The 18,737-nt window shown below is 36.9% G+C and overlaps 2 protein-coding genes across 2 annotated transcripts in view; both read right to left on the minus strand.

The window, feature by feature from the left end:
* LOC148305874 (uncharacterized) overlaps positions 1–6,769 on the minus strand; it is a 29,385-nt gene extending 22,616 nt beyond the window's left edge. The window contains exons 1-6 of the mRNA XM_088265950.1: positions 6,763–6,769; positions 5,729–5,817; positions 5,379–5,549; positions 3,547–4,032; positions 3,229–3,474; positions 237–455 (exon numbers count right to left, since the gene is read on the minus strand). Coding sequence (XP_088122076.1) covers positions 237–455; positions 3,229–3,474; positions 3,547–4,032; positions 5,379–5,549; positions 5,729–5,817; positions 6,763–6,769 — 1,218 coding nt within the window. The remainder of the gene's footprint in view (positions 1–236; positions 456–3,228; positions 3,475–3,546; positions 4,033–5,378; positions 5,550–5,728; positions 5,818–6,762) is intronic.
* Positions 6,770–13,926: 7,157 nt separating this feature from the next.
* The window catches only part of LOC148305875 (uncharacterized), a 7,737-nt gene continuing 2,926 nt past the window's right edge, over positions 13,927–18,737 (minus strand). The window contains exons 2-5 of the mRNA XM_088265951.1: positions 17,222–17,310; positions 16,281–16,448; positions 14,862–15,698; positions 13,927–14,178 (exon numbers count right to left, since the gene is read on the minus strand). Coding sequence (XP_088122077.1) covers positions 13,927–14,178; positions 14,862–15,698; positions 16,281–16,448; positions 17,222–17,310 — 1,346 coding nt within the window. The remainder of the gene's footprint in view (positions 14,179–14,861; positions 15,699–16,280; positions 16,449–17,221; positions 17,311–18,737) is intronic.

The following is an 18,737-nucleotide window of genomic DNA, read 5'->3' on the forward strand; positions in this document are numbered from 1 at the left end:
TGAGAGAATGGTTTTATACAAGGACTGAGTTAGAAGGTTAAGAAGGATTTAGAAATTTTGATACTAACTTTAACTAACTAACTAACCATTATGCCGTGGTAGGCAGAGAGAATAGAGCGCCACACCACTCTGTCTTTGCAAACATTCCTCGCCTCTTCCACGTTCACGCGTCTCCTCATATTTGATTGCTGGGAAATTGTTATCCCTACAAAAAAACTGAAGATGTGATGTCTCACCTTGGTATCCGGGTCGAACTCGTATTCCTCATCGCAATTGTACTCGACAGCAACGCCTCCGAAGCACACGAAGAACTTCTGGCAGTCGTCCTCATGAGGAATGATGGCTATAGATGTTGAGTTTTGAGGGCATCTGCTTGGTTTCGGGGTTGTTGGTGGTGCCTGAGTGGGTGGAGTTGTTGGCAAAGTCGGCGGCTCAGTTGGAGGCTCAGTTGGTGGCTCAGTTGGAGGCTCAGTTGGAGGCTCCGTTGGAGGCTCAGTTGGAGGCTCAGTTGGAGGCTCAGTTGGTGGCTCAGTTATCAACTCTGTAGTTGTCTCCGGGAGCTGGGTAGTAGTTGTAGTCTGAAATTCAAACAAACAAATGTTAGCATTATGTAGAAATACTACATCTTCTTCTTAGCACCTTGTGACACGATACAATAATATGTATCAACGAACACAGCTCTTTTTGTATGTGTATGTGAAAAAGTCAGCCTAGACCTTGGTTGTCTATAGGAAATATTGTATTATGTTATTCTAGCCTTGAAGCAATTCGGTAATTGAAGTATCACAACATCTGTATTGTCTATGATTTTGTTTATTAGGTACTTCAAACTAAATATTTTTTCATATTATTTTTTTGACATCTCATCAAAGATGAAGAAGAATATGGAAGTCTGGACATTTACGGGGCTGACGGAGAGTGTAACACAACTTCCTTAGATACATTCATTTTTAACTAAATATACCCATTGTTGAGTTAGATTATAATTGCATAATGAAGCGGCTAAAATTAATAAATCTAAGTGATAGAAGGGTAATTACTGATTTGGTCCTGTTATATAACATTCTTAACAATTTTTTGGACAGCCCTGAATCTAATCTAAATCAAATAAAGCTTAGCGTGCGTCCAAGAGGTACTAGGCAAAAATCTGTATTCGCAGTATTTGTACATAATGCAAACTATGCCATGTTCTGCGGCTTCACATGTTAGCCAATGCTTTTGAAAGTATAGATTTATTTAATATATTGTTATCCACCCTGAAGTCTGTACTTTCTCAGCATTTCTCCTCCATGTTATAATGGATACATTTAAACGTTGTGTTTCACTCTCTCTCGCTGCATGCTGATGGTGTGCGAAGGAGACGTGTATTGACCAGTGCTTACTATTTGTTATTTTATTATTATTTTATGTTTAAGACTTTTTGTTTCTCTATTAGTATATTCATTAGTGTATTTTTATATTAGATACTGTATATATGTATTATGTTAAAGGCATTAGCCGTTCAATAAATAAAAATAAATAAATAAATCACAGATATTAATTTTGATCCTCTAGGGAATTGAACTCAGATCAGATCTTCAAAAGTTTGATGGATCATGATAGTTGATATTTTGATGTAACTTTGGGGAGAATCTAGCTTCTATTTACTAAATAATTTAATAAAAACAATTTATAAAAAAAAATATTACCGTTGTGGTCTGTTGAGAGGCTGTACATCCAGAATCTGAAATCGGTTCACATCTCTGAAATCAAATTTAAAAAGAATTAGAGCTGAAAGGAAAGGATTTATATGAAATTCATGTAAAATATGAAGAAAAAAATAAAAGAGAATGATTTATTTATGTGTCTTAACTTGATATGAAAGAATTGTCGTTCCTCTTTACATGAAAGAAGATGCAAGTCCGAGCATCCCAGGGCTTAAGACCTATCATTTGGCTGGCTTAAGCGATCACTTTATACACTCGCGTAACGTTCACCATTCTGCCCATTATTGAACATCAATATTGCATTATTGAACATCAATATTGCATTATTGAACATCAATATTGCACCGAGGAAAACCTGGCACAATCAGGTATGTCAAATACTTGAAAGCGGCCGGGTCAGGAGTCGTAATAATCGTGGGTATGTATGAGGAGGTGCATGAATGTAGAAGAGGCGAAGAATGTTTGCAAAGACAGAGTGGTGTGGCGTTCGATTCTCTCTGCCTACCCCTGTGTGGAAGCGGCGTGATGGTTAGTTAGTTAGTTAGTTATATTGCATTAATTCTTGAAACCTTAAATCTGGTGGTGTCACAATTCTACGTAATCTGTGGGCATTCACGACTAATGTATGGACTTGATGGAAGCTAGGAGTGTATATCAAGACAGAAGAGTGTGGTGGCGTTCTATCCTCTCTACCTACCCCTACGGGGAAGCGGCGTGATGGTTAGTTAGTTCTTCTTCTTCTACGTGTACCTTGTCAGGTCCCCCCTGCGTTGGCGATCACTATGGCCAAAAACTCCTTCATTCCTCTCTTCCTGATGAAGCCACGGTGTTCGCTTTCCAGCTCTTCACAGTCCTTCTATTTTCCCCATCATGGTTAGTTAGTCCAGTTAGATGCAAATTAGTTGTAAACAACAGAACCGTTGAACAGGTGATGAAATTCTAGTATCTCGGAGTTGACATCAGTAACTACGATGATTTATATGGTGAGACTCAGAATCAAATAAACAAGGCTGCAGTTATATCCGGATACCTCAGAATCTCGGTGTGGAGGAACAAACACATGAGAATAGAAAGTAAAGTGAAAATATACAAAACATGTGTTCGACCAATAGCCACTTATGGGATTGAGGCAAGAGCAGATACTTCTAGAACAAAATCTCGACTTGGAACCTCCGAGATGAAGACTCTCCGATCCATAACCGGAAACACATTGCGAGACCGAGTAAGAAATACCGACATCCGGAGCATGTGTAAGACGGAGGCTATCGTGAAGTGGGGACGACAACGAAGTCGATACTGGAAGGAACATATAAACAGAATGTCAGAGGACAGACTTCCAGGTATCGCTCTCCAGGGCAACCCTGAAGGACGCAGACCCCCAGGCAGACCTCCGAAAAGATGGAAAGACAGCTGGGAGTCAACATCCCAAGAGCGACATGCGGAGGCACAAACAGATCCCTAGGATCTACAAAACGAAGAAGAAGAAGAAGGTTAGTTAGTTAAAAGCAAAATAAAAACTTACGCCAGTGTTTGGATCGAACTCCATCCCATTTCCGAAGCCACAGTTGAACTCTGTTCCAACTCCCATGAAACACACGTAGAACTTGTTGCAGTCAGTCTCATGAGGAACCATGGTGACCTGGTTGTCATCGGGCTTGCATGGACCAGTGTGGGGCGGCTTGGTTGTTGGTGCGGAAGTCGTCGTGGGCATCGGCGTTGTTGTTGGTTTAGAAGCGGTGCAACCACTGTCGGATATTGGAACACAGTGCTGAAACGCAAAGATGGATTATAGACCAAATTTTCAACAATTAGCAAATATATATATCAACGGTTTCCTTACATTGGTGATTGGATCGAATTCTTGGTCATCGTCGCATTCGTAAATTGATGCTACGCCATTGAAGCATATGTAGAACTTCTGGCAAGATTCGGGATCAGGTATCACAGTGATGATGCTGGAATTCTGAGGACAGATAAATGGCCCAGGAGCTGGAGATGTAGTGGCTGGTACTTCAGTCGTTGGCACTTCAGTGGGTTGTTCGGTGGTTGGAGCTTCAGTCGTTGGCACTTCAGTGGGTTTTTGGGTGGTCGGAGCTTCAGTCGTTGGCACTTCAGTGGGTTTTTCGGTGGTTGGAGCTTCAGTCGTTGGCACTTCGGTGGTTGGAGCTTCAGTCGTTGGCACTTCGGTAGTTGGAGCTCCTGTCGTTGGAATCGGTTCCTCTGTAGTTGTTATCTCAGTTGGAGGAGGAGTTGGAGGAGACTCGGTTGGTGTGGGGAAGGGAGTTGTCTGAGACGAACAACCTGTATCGGTTATCCAATCACACACCTAGAACATAAATGACATATCACCTCAGATATATCGAGTGTTTATACAATGTGTTTATTCATTATCTAACACATTTTAATTTTGAATTATTTTATATTATTTTGAGAAATAAAAAGACTTTGTTTTTTGATCCACTCACATTTTTACTAACAACCAACTAGTTTGGGAAATAACCTGTTGCCCTCTTCAAGGTTTAATTTATGACAGTCATAAATAAAACCCTGAAGAGGGAAACAGGTTGTTGCCGAAACTAGTTGGTTGTTAATAAAAATTTGAGTGGATCAAAAAATAAAGTCTTTTTATTTCACAAAATAATATATCAATATGATCCACAAAGTTAATGCTTTCAATATTCAAAACATTTAATTATTTTTGTTGAAATAAGGGTATTTCTAATATGTTAATTTTAAAAAGTCCTGGTAATCAAAGGGTAAAACATTAAGGAACTATTTCTCAGCCTGTGATATTTTGAGAAAATCACTAATACACAAACGTTTTTCAATGTGTGCGTGCGTGGACGTGCCTGCACGTAAGGCGTGTCGTGGCGTGTTTACTGCGCCAGTAGTGCGTAGATCGTCTTACGCGGTGGTCGTGTCGCTACGCTGCCTATCGCGGCGACTTGCGATATTTATTTTCTCGTTTTCAGATACTTACCAGAGCTAACATTACAAAATTGTTATATTTCAACTTCAATTATGGTCAATAAAAGCAACATTTGGGAATATTCACAGTTTTCTCGTTTTAAAACCACATTTTCATATGGTGTTCAAAATACATATCGCTCACTCCTTTCAACAATGTCATATATCAAAAATTAGATTTTTCAGGAGATCGTTTTCAAAGTTAACATAATGAAATATATTAAAAATATATATATTGAACTTTTTACTGTGCAAGAGATTTTTTAAGGTAAAACCTGAATATTTTTTCTCCATTTGAAAAATAATTAGTTTATTTAAAAAAATAATTAAACAAGTAAGTAATGATCAAGATAACACTGCGTCAATTCGATGCAGTGCCCTATGCACCATTGGGTGCGGGTTATAAGTAAGTAAGATATTAAAAAAATATATTAAACAATACATTTTCTTCAAAATGCAAAAACAACACTTTCTGCCCTGTAGCGGGTAAATATTAAGTTTAAAATATGTCGTTTTTGCTGGGATATAGTACATTTTCTGGGCATTCGGAAAACATGCACAACTGAAAATTGTAATTTTTTTATATAAGTATGACGTTGTTGAAAGGAGTGAGCGATATCACCGGTGCACACGGAAGCTTCTTGCACCGTAAGGGAAATTTAAAGAAGGCTCAGAATAGGTCAGGAAGTAGAGGTCACGACTTACCCTGAGGGTCGGATTGAACTCAGTTCTCGGGGGGCAGTCGTTCTCTCTGATGTTGCCGTGGAAACATGTGTAGAACTTGCTGCAGTAGGTCTCGTGAGGGAAGTAGACGGGCGTGTCCTGCTCTAGGGGACACGTGGGAACAGTAGGAGGAAGACCTTCTAGGCGGCAAGCCTGAAATACAAAATAACTCCAATTAGGTCAAATGAGGTCACGATTTTTTATTATTATGAATTGAAGGGATCAATTAACAGTTCGAATATCAAAACGTAACATTCAATATCACAAGGTAACACCGTAATGAAATCATGAATATCAAAATGTGACAGTGAATATTACAGTGTATCACGTACCTTAGAAGTGCTATCGTACACGTGACCGCCGGGGCACACGTGCAGACTGCTCCCCAACCCAATAAGGGAGGCTATCACGATAAAACGACCTGAAAAAATTATATTTCAAATAAACGAAGAAAAAAATACCTTATTTTCATTTCTACATATGTAGATTAGAACATGTAAGTCTGGATATTTACGAACAGACTGAAAAAAACTTAAATGGTGGGAATATGTAACAGGATATTAACATGTTTTTTTTTAAATTTGGTGTTGGAATAAACAGTTTAAATACAAATTGTAAAAGAACAACACTTGTTTCGGGAGCTGTGCTCTTTTTTCATCTTTATGTTTAGACCTGAAGGTGGAAGCATAGCTTCCCAAACTAGTCGTTAAAATAAAATAAACATAACTCAAATGGAAATAAAATAAGTAATTTTTCTTTTACAATTTCATTATGTACCACAAAGTGAATGCCGAAACAATAAATATTATATTTAAAATTAATATTTAAAAAAAATTGTAGTGAATTAAGAAATAAAAGAAAGAATGTATTAAAATTGTTTGTAAACGATGATTGCGAATAATGTCTAAAAAAATGAGCGTTAAAGATAGAGTCTAAAATCGAATGAAATATATTTTCGACGTAAATTGCGGGAAAAAAACGTTAATGCGGTTAATATTTATTCATCTCCTTCAAACCCTTATCCCAAATGGTGCATAGGGCACTGCATCACATAAATGCAGTGTTATATATAACGTTAACACATGAAGGAAAGGTGCATCAGCCCTCCGCTTTACGTACCAGTCCAGGGTGATATTGAATAAATATAAGAGTGAAAAAATCACTTGTATTTATTTGATCCCCCCGTGGGAATCGAACCCGGGACCTCCAAAACGGCAGCCGAGCGTGCTGACCGTTACACTACGGAGGCGGACGATAAATTTACGAAAATATATCGGGACTGAATTGCGCGCAATTGGCGGGAAAACGTTAAATCCGGGGACGTAAAAACCGGGAATCGCTGTACATTTGGTACTTCAATACATACCTATCATTTTTTCAGTCGTTATGTAAAACTATTGAATTGAAAATATTGAAAATACACAGCTAGCACTATTGACTATCAACTAACGATCACAGTTTGTATAATTTCGGCTTATATAAGCGGCAATGCCTGTCTCGAGTGTGGAGATTTTAAAAATATTATTACAAAGATAAGCTGTTTATGAATTATGTATCTTTTTATAAATTGATCGATGACTCTGGCTTAAGCGTCTTGGAATGTGGATTTAGATAATGAGGTGACAAAAACAGAGAATTATTGACGTCGTTGGGGTTCAAGATCTGGTGGCAAAGGTACAATGTGCAAAGCGACCAATGAGCGATTTTTAACAAAGAAATTCACAATCATAATAGCGAGTGTTTTTGCCTAGAATTTTCACTCATGAATTACATTAAATTATAGTAACTTTAAACATAAAGAGTAAATCCACTCACAAGTAGGCATAGGCTATGAAACTTATTAAGTTGAAGCCTGAGTAGGGACATGATAAACGGTGTTGCATAAGCCGTAGCTAGATTTCAGAGTCACTCGGACGTTAGGTAATTCAAAAAAAAAAATCATAATACACGAGGACATAACAAAATACATGTGGAGCCGATAAACACTACTAAATTTGGAGTAAGGTCCTTAAATTATATTGCCAATACCCAAATTAACCGGCTGCCTGACATATCGCTCACTCCTTTCAAGAACGTCATAAATAAAAAAAAACTTGATTTTTCAGGAGAACGTTTTTAAAGTTAGAAAATAAAACACAATGTATTAAAAATAAATATCAAGCCACTTATTGAACTTTTTACAGTGCAACAGATCTTTTTAGGTAAAACCTGAAGGTTTTTTTTCCATTTGAAACTTATTTAATACATTTCAAAAAATAATTAAACAATACCTTTTCTTCAAAATGCAAAAACAACATTTTCTACCCTGTAGCGGGTAAATATTAAGTTAAAAATATGTCTCTTTTGCTGGGATATAGTACATTTTCTGGGCATTCCGAAAACATGCACAACTGAAAATTGACGATTTTTGATTTATGACGTTCTTGAAAGGAATGAGCGATATATATAATAACATCCATTCGGGGTTCCAATCTGAGAAGGTACTTTATGGAAAGATATATAAGTATGTAATGATTAGTCATATTTTCTCATTTTTTTACCATATGTTTTTTTATATTTTATATTTTTTTATATTTTCTCATTTATTTCTTTTAAATATGCTTCTTGTGCCTATTTATTATACCTGTTTATTGTTTTTATATTTTGCCATGTATTAGTATTAGTTTTGGTTATTCAAAAAAATCTTTTTTGTAACTTTATTATTTGTGTTCCAGTCTTGTTAACCTTAATCCCATGTCCCAAAATGAGAAATACAAATTACTCACCGGGAATATTATATGTATATATGATTTATGTATATAATATGTTTTGAAATAAATAAATAAACTATAAAACTTTATTATTTTAAGAAATAAAAACACTTTGTGTTATGATCCACTCACATTTTTATTAACCAACTAGTTTCGGCAACAACCTGTTGCCCTCTTCAGGGTTTCATTTATGATTTATTTCTCAAAACAATGATAAAAATGAAAATGGTATTTTCTGGCGCTTCTCATGTGTGTGATTATAATCCAGGATTCGGACCTCACATACTAATATAAGAGTTTCTGCTTAGTAAAAAGCTTCTTTGCATCTCACCAATAGATGTCTCTAGTGAAGTTCTAGTGATTCAAGAACAAGGATTCTAATTTGGTTCATATATATATATATATATGAACTTCCAAGAATTTGAGCAGTGTGGTTGTCAATAATGGGTAGAATTGGTGAATGTTACACGTGCGTAAAGTGATCAGCCTATGACGGTCGTCAGCCCCGTAAATGCCCAGATATTCTTCTTCATCTTTGATGAGATGTCAAAAAATAATATGCTTTAAATATTAATAATATTGAGATTAGTATTTTTTTCCTCTTATTTTCTTCATCAACATACCTTTTGTATTTAACATTTCATAAAAACTATGAAAAATACCTGTTTTCTTGAATTAAAAAAAATTATTTATTTGTATACATTTATTTAAATCACAATTTAAACATATTTAGAACATTTTTTTGCAGAGACCCACCAAGCCACCTTGTGTGTCTTGTCGGTGGAGTTCTTTTTTAATTCATCTTTATTGTTTTTAACGATTTTAACCTAATATAGACACAAAAGAGAAAAAATTAAGAATATAAACATTTTACAATTTTCATAAAATAAACTCTTGATCATTTACCCATTCCTTTATTTTGCCTTTGTTCCATATTTTATTTTGACCTCTAACCTCCATCGACGACAAATTAAAAATGTTCGGAACCATGTATTGCAGTGTTGGACTCCCATATTTACTGTTAATTCTTGGGACTATCAAACCTTCGTTGTGTGTAAATCCTGTATCATGGTTGTGTACTAAAGGATTTCGATAATATAAATATTATACGTCCGCCTCCGTAGTGTAATAGTCAGCACGCTCGGCTACCGTTCTGGAGGTCCCGGGTTCGATTCCCAAGGGGGGTAAAATAAATGTAAGTGATTTTTCCACAGTCATATTTATTCAATATTACCCTGGACTGGTTACCTGAAGCGGAGGGCTGATCACCTTTCCTTCATGTGTAAACCATCAAGATAACACTGCGTTTATATGACGCAGTGCCCTATGCACCATTGGGGTGCGGATAAGGGTTTTATTATTATTATTAAAAAATTGTACAGAGGACAAAAATAAATGGTCAGTTTAAGCATAGACTGTTTCGACAGACATTCGTCTAAGGGTTCACATTAAGACTTCAAATTAAATAAAAAATATTTTGCTTTTAAATTTTATTACAGTCTTATTTAAAATAATAATAGTTTTGGATCATTTATATAAAATACTACCTCCATTACTTAATACATTAATAAAAAATAAATTAATAAATAATTTGTTTTAAAAATTTCCAAGAAGCCAGTTTTTTGTAGTAGTTTTCTGTTGAGCAGCAGTACATCCGTTCTCTGATATTGGTACACAAGTCTGTAAAAAAATCAACAATTAGGCATCAACAGATATCGTAGTCGTACAGGAGAAAGTGACCAACTGCCAAAACGTAAAATGTTCAGGGGGGCCATTTAAGTCACTTTTGCTTGGCAAGAAAATAAACACCAATGCAGTTAGTCATTTTTACCAAGTCAATATATTATACTTCCAAGTTTAAAATCCTTTGGGATGTTTTTCAGGGCAATATTAAGGTAGTAAGATAGCAAATAGTCAATGATCACGTTTTTGTAAAACAATGCACTTGGTCACTTTCTCCTGTATGACATCTCATCCAAAATGAAGAATAATATGGAAGTCTGGGCTGACGACCGTCATGGGCTGATCACTTTACGCACGTGTAACATTCACCAATTCTACCCATTATTGACAACCACACTACTCAAATTCTTGGAAGTTCTATATATATATGAACCAATTTCAAAACGTTGTTCTTGAATCACTAGAACTTCACTAGAGACATCTATTGGTGAGATGAAAAGAAGCTATTTATTGAGCAGAAACTTTTTAATTAGTATGTGAGTTCCGAATCCTTTATACTCTTACGATATTCTTCTTCATCTTTGATGAGATGTCAAAAAAATAATATGTAAAATAACTCCTGTAATTGGAGATAATTCAGATTTGTGAACAAGTATTTGGACACACTCAAAATGTTGTTAATAAATTAACTGGTTAAATTATACGCTAAGATAATATATAATATATATGTCCGCCTCCGTAGTGTAATGGTCAGCATGCTCGGCTGCCGTTCTGGAGGTCCCGGGTTCGACTCCCAGGGGGGTTTAATAAATAAAAGTGATTTTTTCACTCTAATATTTATTCAACATTACCCTGGACTGGTACCTGAAGTGGAGGGCTGATCACCTTTCCTTCATGTGTAATCTATCGAGATAACACTGCGTTTATATGAAGCAGTGCCCTATGCACCATTGGGGTGCGGTAAGGGATTTATTATTTATTATTATTAAGATAATATAAAAATCGAGTTCACAAGCGTTTCTCAAGTATGTGAACAAAATTCAGGATTTGGACCTTGCATACAAATGGAAAGAGTCTTTGCTTTATTAAAACTTTCCTTGTCCCAACATAGATGGCTGTTGCGAACTCGCGCATACTGTTACGAGTTTAATCGATACATGGTATCTAGAAGTTTAAAAAATTTAAGTAGTACTGTTGTCAATCATGGGTTAAAATTGGTGAATTGGAACATGTGTGAAGTGATCACTTAATCAAGCTTATGATAAGTCATAATCCCTATAAATACTCAAACTTCCATGTTTTTTCATTGGCGGAGAGAATAGAACGCCACACCACTCTGTCTTTTGCAAACAGTATTCGCTTCTTCCACGTTCATACATCTTTGCATATATATACCTGCCGATTATGCCAACTCCTGACCTAACAGCTTTCAAGTATGTGATATACCTGACCATGCCAATATTTGTTCTTTCTTCCTCTGCTCCTTTTTCCAACTACATTCGCCTCATAAATTTGTTTTACCGTCATTTCCTCACTCATTGGTTCCACATCGCTCACTCCTTTCAAGAAAGTCATAAATAAAAAAAAAACTGTTTTTTTCAGGAAAACGTTTTTAAAGTTTAAAATATAACACAATGTATAAAAAAAATATATCAAGCCACTTATTGAACTTTCTGTGCAACAGATCTTTTTAGGTAAAACTTTTTTCTCCATTTGAAAAATAAATATAAGTGATTTTTTCACTGTCATATTTATTCAATGGACTGGTACCTGGAGCGGAGGGCTGATCACCTTTCCTTCATGTGTAAACGATCAAGATAACACTGCGTTTATATGACGCAGTGCCCTATGCACCATTGGGTGCGGATAAGGGTTTTATTATTATTTTTAAAAAAAATAAACAATACCTTTTCTTCAAAATACAAAAACAACTTTTTCTGCCCTGTAGCGGGTAAATATTGAGTTGAAAATATGCCTCTTTTTCTGGGATATAGTAAATTTTCTGGACATTGCGAAAACATGCATAACTGAAAAATTACGATTTTTGATTTATGACGTTCTTGAAAAGAGTGAGCGACATGTCCAAACCATCTCAACACACCTTCCTTAGTTTGCTGGATATTCCTTACCCTAGCCTTGCATAATTTCCTTACTTCACCATTCCAACTTCTATCGTTACATCGTATGCACAGCTTTACACATTCCAACTTCTATCGTTACATCGTATGCACAGCTTTACACATTCCAACTTCTATCGTTACATCGTATGCACAGCTTTACACCATTCCAACTTCTATCGTTACATCGTATGCACAGCTTTACACATTCCAACTTCTATCGTTACATCGTATGCACAGCTTTACACATTCCAACTTCTATCGTTACATCGTATGCACAGCTTTACACCATTCCAACTTCTATCGTTACATCGTATGCACAGCTTTACACATTCCAACTTCTATCGTTACATCGTATGCACAGCTTTACACATTCCAACTTCTATCGTTACATCGTATGCACAGCTTTACACATTCCAACTTCTATCGTTACATCGTATGCACAGCTTTACACATTCCAACTTCTATCGTTACATCGTATGCACAGCTTTACACCATTCCAACTTCTATCGTTACATCGTATGCACAGCTTTACACCATTCCAACTTCTATCGTTACATCGTATGCACAGCTTTACACATTCCAACTTCTATCGTTACATCGTATGCACAGCTTTACACATTCCAACTTCTATCGTTACATCGTATGCACAGCTTTACACCATTCCAACTTCTATCGTTACATCGTATGCACAGCTTTACACATTCCAACTTCTATCGTTACATCGTATGCACAGCTTTACACATTCCAACTTCTATCGTTACATCGTATGCACAGCTTTACACATTCCAACTTCTATCGTTACATCGTATGCACAGCTTTACACATTCCAACTTCTATCGTTACATCGTATGCACAGCTTTACACATTCCAACTTCTATCGTTACATCGTATGCACAGCTTTACACATTCCAACTTCTATCGTTACATCGTATGCACAGCTTTACACATTCCAACTTCTATCGTTACATCGTATGCACAGCTTTACACATTCCAACTTCTATCGTTACATCGTATGCACAGCTTTACACATTCCAACTTCTATCGTTACATCGTATGCACAGCTTTACACATTCCAACTTCTATCGTTACATCGTATGCACAGCTTTACACATTCCAACTTCTATCGTTACATCGTATGCACAGCTTTACACATTCCAACTTCTATCGTTACATCGTATGCACAGCTTTACACATTCCAACTTCTATCGTTACATCGTATGCACAGCTTTACACATTCCAACTTCTATCGTTACATCGTATGCACAGCTTTACACATTCCAACTTCTATCGTTACATCGTATGCACAGCTTTACACATTCCAACTTCTATCGTTACATCGTATGCACAGCTTTACACATTCCAACTTCTATCGTTACATCGTATGCACAGCTTTACACATTCCAACTTCTATCGTTACATCGTATGCACAGCTTTACACATTCCAACTTCTATCGTTACATCGTATGCACAGCTTTACACATTCCAACTTCTATCGTTACATCGTATGCACAGCTTTACACATTCCAACTTCTATCGTTACATCGTATGCACAGCTTTACACATTCCAACTTCTATCGTTACATCGTATGCACAGCTTTACACATTCCAACTTCTATCGTTACATCGTATGCACAGCTTTACACATTCCAACTTCTATCGTTACATCGTATGCACAGCTTTACACATTCCAACTTCTATCGTTACATCGTATGCACAGCTTTACACATTCCAACTTCTATCGTTACATCGTATGCACAGCTTTACACATTCCAACTTCTATCGTTACATCGTATGCACAGCTTTACACATTCCAACTTCTATCGTTACATCGTATGCACAGCTTTACACATTCCAACTTCTATCGTTACATCGTATGCACAGCTTTACACATTCCAACTTCTATCGTTACATCGTATGCACAGCTTTACACATTCCAACTTCTATCGTTACATCGTTTTGCCTTGGTCTGAGGCGATTCTATGTATAGTAAAGATTTGGACTTACACCAGTTTGAGGGTCGAACTCCAGGCCAACTCCGTCGCATTTGTACTCTGTCCCCATGCCCATGAAGCAGACGTAGAACTTGTCACAGTCCGTCTCGTGCGGGACCAGCGTCACCTGGTTGTCGTTCGGCTTGCAAGGTCCAACATAGGGTGGTTCAGTTGTCGGCACTGCTGTCGTGGTCTGCTGCGACGCCGTACACCCAGAGTCCGAAATCGGTACACAGCGCTGAAAAAACGGATTAATTCAATTAGATGATTTCGAATTGGTAAAAGGAGCAGAGGAAGACCGAGAAAAACTTGGCACGATGAAAAAAGAAGGATGAAAGTAGACTGAATGCAGTCGAAATGCGATCTCTCAGAAGAATGTGCGACAAAACAATGTATGATAGATGTTCATATAGTGAAATAAGGAAGGAATGCAGAGCTGAGACAAGCATTATGGATAAAATTAATAAAGGTGTGTTGAGATGGTTTGGTCATGTAGAACGAATGAGTGAGGAAAGAACGGTAAAACAAATTTATGAGACGAATGTAATTGGAAAAAAGAGCAGAAGAAGACCGAGAAAAACATGGCACGATCAGGTATGCCAAATACTTGAAAGTGGTCAGGTTAGGAGTCGTAATAATCGGCGGGTATGTATGAGGAGATGCATGAACGTGGAAGAGGCGAAGAATGTTTGTAACACCCCGGTGTAGGCAGTTAAAGGGATTAGTATTTAGTTCAATTAGTCAGCTAGATCCGATTCCGACTCGACGTTGGCCGGTACGCAGACGCCCACAACCCCGACCAGCATAGCAGACAGACACGGAACAGTGCAAAGACATTGCAAAGACATCGTTAAAAGTATTATTTTAAATCACATTTTGAGAGAGTTTTAATGAATGAAAATGCGTGAAGTGTGTTCTTACATTAGTTTCAGGATCAAATTCCTGGCCATCGTCACACTCATACACCGTCGCTACTCCGTTGAAGCAAATATAGAATATCTGGCAAGAGTTTGGATCTGGTATAATTGTAATTTCGCTTGAGTTTTGAGGGCACAGAAGACCAGGCGGTATAGTGGGTGGTTCTTCAGTTGTGACAACAGTGGTAGGCCAATCCGTCGTTGGTAGTTCTGTAGTAGTTGGCCAATCCGTCGTTGGTAGTTCTGTAGTAGTTGGCCAATCCGTCGTTGGTAAATCAGTAGTTGTTGGCCAATCTGTCGTTGGTACTTCTGTAGTTGTTGGCCAATCTGTCGTTGGTAGTTCTGTAGTTGTTGGCCAATTTGTCGTTGGTAGTTCTGTAGTTGTTGGCCAATCCGTCGTTGGTAATTCAGTAGTAGTTGGCCAATTTGTCGTTGGTAAATCAGTAGTTGTTGGCCAACTTGTCGTTGGTAATTCTGTAGTTGTTGGCCAATCTGTCGTTGGTAGTTCTGTAGTAGTTGGCCAATCTGTCGTTGGTAGTTCTGTAGAAGTTGGCCAATCTGTCGTTGGTAGTTCTGTAGTTGTTGGCCAATTTGTCGTTGGTAGTTCTGTAGTAGTTGGCCAATCCGTCGTTGGTAAATCAGTAGTTGTTGGCCAATTTGTCGTTGGTAATTCTGTAGTTGTTGGCCAATCTGTCGTTGGTAGTTCTGTAGTTGTTGGCCAATCCGTCGTTGGTAAATTAGTAGTAGGAGGAGGAGTTGATGGGGAATCAGTAACGGGAGTTGTCGGTGGAAAAGCAGTTGTCTGAGAAGAACATCCTGTGTCGGAAATCCAATCACAAACCTGAAAAATTGGAGCGATTTTAAATAATATTCAAAAATACATCTGTCAGTTTTAAGTGAGACACGAAGTTGGTCTATATGACGATTATTTTAACACAACTGGTAGGACAATACCTCGAAAACGGTTTTTGAAAACATTTTATAAAGATTTTATCATGGGTATCGATAAATACAATGTTTATTTTAAACGAAACTTGCAAACTTCTTAAAAACTTATTGTTATTATACTCGTAAATACAATGTTTATTTAACCCTTTCCGGTCCCCCAAAATTTAAAAAAAAAATCTAGGTAGACAGTTACATTCCAATTGGAAAAAAATATTTTTTCCTCTACTCCACATACTGTTATAATAGATACGAGTGACAAAAATGTAAGCTTGGAATTTAAATAAATAATACTAATGATGGAAAAAATTTCGAATAACATCCGACATGGGACCTAAGAGGAAAAAATCCATTTCGAATGAGATTCCACATTGGACCAGTAAGGGTTAAGGCACAACTTATTTTTGACTTGGTATTTTTAGACAGTCCAATGATGAGACAGAACTTAGAATATATGCACAAATTCAGAATGACCTACTCCAAGAACTGGGTCGAACTCAGTCCTGGGTGGACATGAGTTCTCCACTATGTAGCCGTGGTAGCAGGAGTAGAACTTGCTGCAGAAGGTCTCGTGAGGGAAGTAGATGACGGTCTCCTGGTCTGGGGGACACGTCGGCACAGTGGGGGGCAGATCTTGGCGGCAAACCTGAAACACGCGATCACTATAATGCGTCGACTATCACCACGACAGTGAGAGCAATCTAAGAATATGATTATGAATATCACTGTGTGACTATGAATACCAAAATGTAAGAATGTCAGTAATGTGACCATGAATATCACAATGCAACAATGTCAGTAATGAATCATAATGTGGATATGTGATAATGAATACCGCAATGCAACAATGTCAGTAATGAATCATAATGTGGATATGTGATAATGAATACCACAATGCAACAATGTCAGTGATGTATCGTAATGTGGCGATGTGACAATGCACAATGCAACAATGTCAGTGATGTATCGTAATGTGGCGATGTGACAATGAATACCACAATGCAACAATGTCAGTAATGTATCGTAATGTGGTGATGTGACAATGAATACCACAATGCAAAAATGTCATTAAAGTATCATAATGTGGTGAAGTGATAATGAATACCCCAATGCAACAATGTCAGTAATGTATCGTAATGTGGTGATGTCATAATGAATACCCCAATGCAACAATGTCAGTAATGTATCGTAATGTGTTGATGTGACAATGAATACCACAATGCAAAAATGTCATTAAAGTATCATAATGTGGTGAAGTGATAATGAATACCCCAATGCAACAATGTCAGTAATGTAACGTAATGTGGTAATACCACAATGTCAGTAATGTACCATAATGTGGTAGTGTGATAATGAATGCTACAATGCAACAATGTGAGTAATGTGTCATAATGTGGTTATGTGATAATGCACACGTACCTTGGTTGCACTGTCATACACATGACCACGGGGGCAGTCATAGAGACATCGAGCGGCCCCGAAAAGGGACACTACGACGAGCAGCTTACCTGGAAAGCAAACGCAACTTGGTGACAAATTTAAAAAAGTTTTATTTAAATTCAAGATATTATTGACATCTCAACAAAGATTAATTTTAAGATGAGTATATGGAATTGGCCGTTTTACCTGACCAATTGATACACTGTGTATCATTCTGGCCACGATTGACGATCACACTTTTCAAATTTTAGAAAATAGTATATATGTGCTTCATAAAAGTATGTATAAAAGCAGCAGAAAGGAGAAAAGTTTACGGTTTCGAAATGTGGTGTTGGAAGCGCATGGTCCAAATCCCATGGACAGCTAGAGACACCATCGAGTCCATTCGTCAGGAACTACACTTGCATGGTAGAGAGCTAGTATCTGTACCCAACGGATTCTCCAGTTCTTAGGACATAATTTGAATATAAAAAATATAGTGGATAAATATTATTAATATAAAAAAAATTCAATCAAATATCTCTCACTCCTTTCAAGAACGTCATAAATAAAAAAACAAGATTTCAGGAGATCGTTTTTAAAGTTTAAAAATAAAATAAAATGTGTGAAAAATAAATATCAAGCCACTTATTGAAATTTTTACTGTGCAACAGATCTTTTAAGGTATATTTTAAAAAATAGTTAAACAACACCTTTTCTTCAAAATGCAAAACCAACACTTTCTGCCCTGTAGCGGGTAAATATTAAGTTAAAAATATGTCGCTTTTGCTGGGATATAGTACATTTTCTGGGCATTCCAAAAACACGCACAACTGAAAATTGACGATTTTTTATTTATGACGTCGTTGAAAGGAGTGAGCGATATGTTACCTATCATTTTTCTGTGTTCTAGTGTGACCACACTATGTGATAGACTGTCACCAACGATCAAACTATGTGATGGACTGTGGCCAACGACAAAACCATGTGATAGATTATCACCAACGACTAAAGAAGCTGACTGGGATTAGTCGCTTTATATACGCAACTGTACCGGAATCCAATGAGTTGAAAATAAATTATATATTAATCAATAAGATAACAGAATTATGAATTATTGTCTGATCGATTAGTGAACGCAAAATCGCCAAAAAACGAAATGGAAAATGACCAATAACTACAATAATTAAAGAAAACACTTCGTTTTTTACCACTTGAGTTTTATTATAGACTACATGTTTCAGAAGTTAAACTTACATCATTCAGGTCGGTATAATAACTAAAATATAAAATATAAAATTTTTCTATAAATACCGCTACAATGTTCTTCAATTGTAATCTTTAAATTTTATCGCAATCTCCATACATTTTCCAGATTTATAAGTTGCCTTTTAATGGTCAGCACGCTCGGCTACCGTTCTGGAGGTCCCGGGTTCGATTCCCAGGGGGGTAAAATAAATATAAGTGATTTTTTTTCACTGTAATATTTATTCAATATTACCCTGGACAAGTCCTG

This window comes from Brachycentrus maculatus, unplaced genomic scaffold (assembly GCF_059751285.1).
Source record: "Brachycentrus maculatus isolate JH-2025_06_01 unplaced genomic scaffold, ASM5975128v1 h1tg000259l, whole genome shotgun sequence".
NCBI classification, from domain to species: domain Eukaryota; kingdom Metazoa; phylum Arthropoda; class Insecta; order Trichoptera; family Brachycentridae; genus Brachycentrus; species Brachycentrus maculatus.